The sequence below is a fragment of the Zingiber officinale genome, chromosome 1A (assembly GCF_018446385.1).
Source record: "Zingiber officinale cultivar Zhangliang chromosome 1A, Zo_v1.1, whole genome shotgun sequence".
NCBI classification, from domain to species: domain Eukaryota; kingdom Viridiplantae; phylum Streptophyta; class Magnoliopsida; order Zingiberales; family Zingiberaceae; genus Zingiber; species Zingiber officinale.
The window spans coordinates 6,488,020-6,495,974 of NC_055987.1; the positions used below are offsets into that span (position 1 = coordinate 6,488,020).

General features: G+C 36.3%; 1 protein-coding gene across 1 annotated transcript; it reads left to right on the forward strand.

Annotated features, from left to right (window-relative positions):
- The first annotated feature begins 3,136 nt into the window (after positions 1–3,136).
- On the forward strand, positions 3,137–6,552 carry LOC122016591. Its single transcript, XM_042573949.1, has 4 exons — positions 3,137–3,488; positions 3,845–4,289; positions 4,576–4,691; positions 5,975–6,552. Exons 1-4 carry the CDS (start codon positions 3,161–3,163, stop codon positions 6,394–6,396), a joined length of 1,311 nt encoding a protein of 436 aa, XP_042429883.1. The 5' UTR covers positions 3,137–3,160; the 3' UTR covers positions 6,397–6,552.
- The last annotated feature ends 1,403 nt before the right edge of the window (positions 6,553–7,955 follow it).

The following is a 7,955-nucleotide window of genomic DNA, read 5'->3' on the forward strand; positions in this document are numbered from 1 at the left end:
CAGCCATTGAAAAGGCAAAAATATATATTTATGTAGATTTGGAGGGATCTCATTCGCTTTCCAAGTATTTTATTCTTCCAAAGAATGGTTGTATCTACTGTGCTCTAGGTGTCGATCCTCTCGGTAATTACTAATTAATCTGGAACCATGCATAATTTTGCTTTAATTAACGATTAGAAAATAAGGTTAGCCTTGATATGGTGCATGGCATTTATATATCAAGTGGTCTAATTACTTAATTAAGGAGCATGTCACGTGGGAGGAAGATTGCATGGTATCTAGTTAGATGCTGCTGCATGTTATTCTCGTATCTGGATTTCGAATCCAACGCACGTGCGACGAGGGCCACTAGGTATGGGTTTGATACATAATTTCCCGATATTATTAATGTCTAAATATTATCATTATTGGGAGAATCTTTAGATTAATTAAATACCATATCATGTTGGGGATCGATGTCCAGATTAATCTTTGTTCGGATCGAGTTTGGATATGACTAACGTACTTGATTCTCTCCAGCTATATTCTCTCTTTAATTTTCATATATCTTTGACTAAATTAATATTGGATTATATTGCAATGGCTCAATGATAGCACAAGATCAGATCTTTGAATTAATAGTGAGAGAGATATATAATCTTTGGATTAATGTAATCGTTGTTGAAGATAAGATGTTAACATAATCGACGCTATTATATCTTCTAATCAAGTGATTATCAGACAATAGTAGTTTGGCTTTTTTCCTTGGCAGTCTTTGATTAATCAATCAATCAATTAATTAATTAATTAATTAATTATGCAATGGGAAAGGATCATTAGGTGGTGGAAGACATGCATGAACGTGTCAATTTCTAAGCCAAATTTTAAGAGATGATCTAAAATTAATTATTAGTAATGTGCTTAAATATTAAGGCAAGCATCTATTAATACACACACCTCATGCTTGACTTGCTATAATCTATGCACAATGTGTACTTTACCTCAATAATCTGGATGATAATTGATGCTTTAAATTCGAATTACCATAATCATCTTGACAATTGACTCCTGAGTTTATGACGGGTTTTTTTTTTTTTTATTAAATATAAGTTGTTAAATGTTATTAGGGCTCCATCCATGCATCCAATGTGCCTTTGCTACTCTGGAAAGGGTTGGAAAGTGAATAGAGACAACTGGGGACAGCACAAAGCCACGTGTTGCCATCGACCTCACAATTATGTGATGTAAAAGCTAATTTAAATATTTTGTATTACATCCACCACCCCTATGCTCATCCAACATGCACAAGCGCTTACGTCATCTCACTTTTTTTTTTTTCCTTTTTCTTTTTTAAAAAATTATAATTAAGAAAACAGAGCCATTATTAAAATGCCAATGTGTTTGGTGTGCTCCTTATTGAAGGACCATTAATTTGATGGTGTATAATAAATAAATGAGAGACGATGACTCGAGTCCTCCGATAAATTAAAGTCGAACAAGATATGCTCCCACGGAACAAGGGGCATTTCGCCAATATTGATCTTGAGATTTGAGCGAGCGAGATTAATTAGGTAAGTTTGGAGAGTGTAACTCAATTAATTATTAGTACGAAGAAGTTGAACAATGAATTCTTAGGATCACGATGACTTACTTCACCCTCCTCGAAAATCCAAAAAATGTTTTTGTTTGAATCGTCGAGAAAGATTTTGTTGGTGAATATGATTGTTTTTATTTTTTTTATTTGCGAAGTGTGCAATTTAGATGGCGTTTGGTTCTCTCCTAGGAATCGGAATGAGAATAAGTATCATAGTATTGTGGAATGGGAATCAGTATGAGCTTGGGTATCATTCCTAAAGAATAATATTTGGTTAGTTGAATATTTTCAATCGGAATGAACTTAAATTTTCTTTTTTACCCTTAGAGAAAAATAAGAGAAAAAATTAGATGGAAGATAAAATTTAATGTGAGAGAAACATATGATGAGAGACAAAGTGTGATGAAAGACAAAGTGCCATGGGAAAAAATGGAGGGAAAGTGTGATGAGAGAAAATGAGGAGAGAGAGCATGATAGGAGAGATTGAGAAGAGAAAAAGTATGATGAGAGAGAAAGTGTGTTGAGAGAGAAAGAGCGATGGGAAAAAAATGAAGAGAGAAAGTGTGATAAGAGAAAATGAGAGATTGAGAAGAGAAAGTATGATGAGAAAATGTGATGAGAGAGAAAGTGTGATGGGAAAAAAATGAAGAGAGGGAAAGTGTGATGAGAGAAAATGAGGAGAGAGAGTGTGATGGAAGAGAACGAAGAGAGTGAAAGTGTGATGAGGGAAAATATGGAGAGAGAGAGAATGGTAAGAGAGATTGAGGAGAGAGAAATTATGATGAGAAAGAAAGTATGATGAAAAAAATGAGGAGAAAATAATGAGAAAGAGTGTGTGATGAGAGAGAATACAAAGAGAAAATAGTAGAAAATGTGTGATGAGAAAGAATGAGGAGAGAGAGTGTGATGAAAGAGAATAAAGAGAGAGAAAATGTGATGAGATAAAATATGGAGAGAGAGTATGGTAAGAGAGATTGAATAGAGAGAAAGAATGATGAGAGAGAAAGTATGATGAAAAAATGAGAAGAGAATGAAGAGCGAGAAAATATAAGAGAGTGTGTGTGATGAGAGAGAATGCAGAGAGAAAATGGTAGAGAATGTATGATGAGAGAGAATAAGGAGAGAGAAAATGTGATGTAGAATAAGGAGAGAACAAGGAAAGAGAGTGAAATGAAAGAAAAATTGAACAAATATACTAAGGGTATTTTCATCCAAAACTTAATTTTTATTCCCATTCCATCAAAACTCAAGGGAGGGGGTGAGTTTCATCCATACCCAAAATTTTGAGTTTCATTTTAAAATCTTGATTCCATTCCCATCAACCAAACACAAGTTTGAGAATGAATTCATTCTCTTATTCCCAAACCTCTAAACCAAAAGTTACCTTACCATTTAATATAGAACTAAGCCACATGCTAGAATATTTTCAATTGTAATAAATAATTAATAAAAATATCCCAATTTCCAGAAGGCCACTTAAAGCCCAACTTCTATCGTTAGGCCCATTACGGCCCAATAATAGTTCATGGTTCTTTTTTGTTTTTTCTGGGCTTCATCGGTGACGGAACCGGAGTCTGGCAGATTGTGATGCAGGAAAGCATGCTTTCGTCGCGGCGATCTCCTCCTTTCCCGGGGGAGGAGGGCCAGGAGGGAGGCGACGATGAATCCAAGACGAGGAAGAATGCCTCCTTCGGTGCCAGGGTATTCGTGAGTGCAAGGTCTGCTCTCTCCGGCCAGTGCGCCGCCATCTCGATCTTCCTCTTCCTCCTCTTCGTCTCCGTCGCTTCCTTCGTCCTCTCCCGCTCGTTTTCCGCGGTCTGCGTCTCTCCCTATGATCCATCTACTCGCGCTTTGCTCTTCAGGGCTACCCTCGATGGCCTCGCCTCCGATTTCGGATCTCTCGGCGTGCCCTGGTGTAAGCTCACTTCATCCCCTTTGAAGAGCATTTGTTTTTTGAATCTCAATTTTTGTATATTTTGAAGGTTTCCTTTCTGAACCAAGGGGTTTCCTTTGCACGGTAAGGGAAATTGTTAGGTGTTTCCGAATCTTGGATTGGTCGGAGGATTCTTAGTTCTATAAACGGAATGGACTGGGATAATACGCTTTGGTTACATTAGAGATAGATTATGAATGATTGTTAATCTTGATCCGTTATCACTAGTCGGTTTTGAACTAGATCTACCAAGTTTCGAGTTTGCTTGAGTCATGATGTTTCAGTTTCATGTGATGATCGTAGATGGCATTGTTCTTAATTCTTGTATTTGGTAAAAGGCAGATCGAAACAAGGGAAAACTGTAGAGTGGACGAGAAAGGACCTGCTCAAAGGCTTGGAAGAGTTTGTGCCCATCTATGAGACTCGCCCAATCAAGAACAACATGTACGGCATGGGCTTTGACCACAGCTTTGGGTTATGGTTCATGGCACGTTGGCTGAAGCCAGATCTGATGATAGAAAGTGGTGCTTTCAAAGGCCACTCTACTTGGGTTCTTCGGCAGGCAATGCCAGAGACCCGGATAATATCACTGTCGCCTCGCCACCCAGGGAAGTATCTGAAGAAGGGGCCTGCATATGTTGATCAGAATTGCACTTACTTTGCAGGAAAGGAATTTGTGGATTTTGGCAGTGTTGACTGGGGGAATGCTATTAAGAAGCATGGCATTTCTGACTTGAGTAGGGTTCTTGTTTTCTTTGATGATCACCAAAATGAACTGAAAAGGTACCATAATTTCTCTCTACTTCTCAGACTTAACAAGTATGTTGGATATTTGTTACACACCTTGTTTGGATATATCTATACAATTTTACATTATCAAGTATTTATTCTTTTGTTTACTGGTGTTTTGAAGTTTAATCATGTGCTATTAATTCAGCTAACATTATCAAGCACCAATGGATAAATACCGTTGTTCCTGATTGGAAGTTGATATTTGCTGAAAAATCTATATATTTCTTTAGCTAGTTTGTAAATATCTAGTTCTTCATTTTCAAAATTTCTTGGACAGATTAAAAGAGGCTCTAAATGCTGGTTTCCAGCATCTTATTTTTGAAGATAACTATGATACTGGAACTGGAGACCATTATTCCTTAAGACAGATATGCGACCAATACTACATTAGAGGTGAGCTTTAATAGAACCTTCATACTATGAAAGTCAATGCTACTTTTGCATCCTTGGTATTTCTCCTATACACCGCTAGCATGGATGAGTATTCTCTTCGTAGAGATCTTATCAAATTGCAATTTTCCTTGGTCTCTTTTGCGGTATCTTATTTCTTTAGTTGCTCTTCTTTAGAAAATTCAAGCTTGTTCTTTGATTTTTATACATTTTGATGTTGGGTTATAGTTTGTCTCCTTCCAATGAGCATAACAAATAAAGTGATAGTGACAAAAAAAAATGAGCCCTGTTGTTTTTTGTTGCAATATCTATCATAAGGATAAAGTTTTTAGGTGGTCAATTTTGTTTTAAAACAACAACAACAACAACAGCCAAGTCTTGTTCCACTATATAAGGTCCGCTATATGGATTCATTAAATTAGTAAGCTTCTATAAAAAAAAAAAGAAGGGGAGAGAGTTTAGTTGAGTTGAATGAAGCGTTCAATTCAAATAGATGTATTTTTGTAATTATATGATACAACAACAATCAAGTCTTATCCCATTAGGTGAGGTTGGTTATATGGATCCTTCTGTGATTGGGCTCTATTCTTTACTATACCATCATTTATATTTAAATAAATTTTATTTTATTTTATTATTATTAACCAAGTCTTTTTTTTTGTCTTTCTCTTTCTCGTTTAATGTGTACATTTTCATTATTTCACATCGATTAATTGGAGCATTTATTGGTCGTCTAAGTACATGTCCGTACCATTTTAAACGTGTCTCCTATAATATTTCCTCAATAAATGTAACCCCGACTTTCTCTCTAATATTTTAATTTCTTATCCTATTCATCTTTGTATTTTCATACATCCACCTTAACGTCTTCATCTCTGCAACTCACATCTTTTGTGTTTTTACAAGTAGAAGGATAATGAAAATGAGAATGGAATTTCAAAATAGTTTAGTTAATTTAAGTTGTTTGTTTATGCTTGATGCTAATCACAAATCTACATCCTAAAACTAATGTCGGATCTTGCTTGAATTGCATATGCTTTCAATTTTATTGTCTTCAGTGGTAGTTTGATGCAATCTAATAGTTGATTGTGAATATACTACGACTCTTATGACACTGTCATCTACGATAGTATATTAAAAGTCAATATGAGCATGGCCTGCACTTTGTTTATTTGCATCAAATTTTGAATAAATTGATATCTATTCTTCATTGATCGCCTTAATGTTGAACTAGTATAGCTTTGAGAGTCTTGACCCTTGCTGACAATCAACTTTGTTTAATGTAGGAGGTGGACACAGCTGCTTCATAGGGAGTGATGAAGCGAGGATTAGGATGAAAAGGAAAAAGTTCTGGGAGAAAGCTGTGGACCGAGATGAACTTTGTGGAAGTGGTGAAAATTGGTGGGGTGTCCAGGGTTATATGCGAGACAATTTCAACCATAGCAACAAGGCAATCTCCTATGAAGAGCATTTTCAAAACAGCAGGTTCGTGGAGTCTGTATTGGATGTTTACTGGGAACTCCCACCAGTTGCTGGTCCTTCACTTACTCATCAAACAAGGTACGACCCTGCCCGTGCCTCAGATCCAATTATTGAAGATGGAAGATTCGGCTTGTTCCAAAGGCTTGGTCTAACAAAATTTGAAACTTCAGTTTTCAATGGATATACACAAATGGTATATCTTCAAGTATCTCCCCCGACCTCTTGAGATCACACGGAAATCTAACTTGTTTTGTTGATTTTCATATTTCCTTTGAGTTTCTAGATTGTTATCTGTACATATCTTTTTGTTTCTTCGTTTCAAGTTGGATATGTTTGTCTCATTAGACCAAATGATTTTAAGGAGTTCATTTCTTTGCTCCTAGTGGGAACATGAGTAAGCAGTGTGCAGAAGCATAGTTGATAAGTTTCAATAAAACATTTCATAGTTTTTGAGAAATAATTTTAAGAGCGTTCAATAATAAAAAAAAGAAGTTTCTCTGTGAATCCTGTGTATCATAAAAATCATTTCTAGAATTGTCAGAAGGAATGATGGAATCAGGCTTGTTGAAATCAGGAGCAGGAGTGGGGAGTGGAAAGGAACCATCGTTGAAAACTTCAAAAGCACCATCAGTCCCATAGTCATGATCAGAGTTTCTAGACTCTACGGACTTAACTGAGTTGGTAAATGATATCCTATGTAAGGTCTTGGGATTAATTCTTGAGATTAACAGAGTGTAAATCTCTATACCATATGTAAACTCTTCCCATCTACTCCGTGTTGATTTGGGACGGGTTAAGAGATATACTGGAAGCGAGCGTATTTATCTTTTTACCATATGATCAGAATTTCTAAATATTGTAAGTTGTTCCTTGCGATGCCATGGATGTTGCGGAATATAATATCTCTCATTTGTTAAATGAGCTCGCAAAAATTTCATAGGATAGACGAGACGAGATCTTGGTGCAAATGGTTTATAGGAATAGTTATTCCTTATCAATATTTGATAGCAAAAAATTTAGAACCTTAATTTTTATGGAATTGAGTACTTCAACTGCTGTAAGAGATTTCTCCGTCTGAAGGAGATCGTTTAGTGAGCTTTTCATCTTCCTTGTATTAACAACCTCTTTAGTTATAACTAAGTAAAATCTCTTAGTCTCTTCTTTCTTTGATTAATTTTTTATTTGTACAAGTCTCTGTGTTAATATAGCTATAAAGTCGAGAAGGGTTTGTTTTTATTGTGCAAGCTATTCACCCCCCCCCTCCCCCGAGGACTAACCGTCGAACAAAGCACAAGAGATGATCGGACCAAGCATCTATCCACCAGTGTTCGAGGGGGAGTTCGCGTTTTGGAGACATCAAATGGCGGTATAAAGTATGGTTTTGATATGCCCAAAAGAAAAGAAGAAAAAAACCTTGAGGAACATCGATGGACTGAAAAGCAACGCAATGATTTCATGGCAAATAGTAAGGCTAAGTTCCATCTTCTGAGCATTATGTCTGCCAAGGATCTCAATAAAATCAGTAAATACAAGAGTGCAAAAGAACTTTAGGAAAAGTTCTTGAAGCTCTACAAAGAACTAGAAGAAGCTAAATCCAACTCCTCGATAGACACCAAATCGTCATTAGAAGAATCCGAGACTGAAGAAATTACCGGAAGAACTTTCATAGTTGAATATCTATCTGGAGACAAAGAAAGCTCATCCAAGATGAGCATCGATGAAGGGAGAGAGACCTATGAAGAAAGCAGCAATGAAGGAGGAGCATCGAACAACGAAATAATGGTA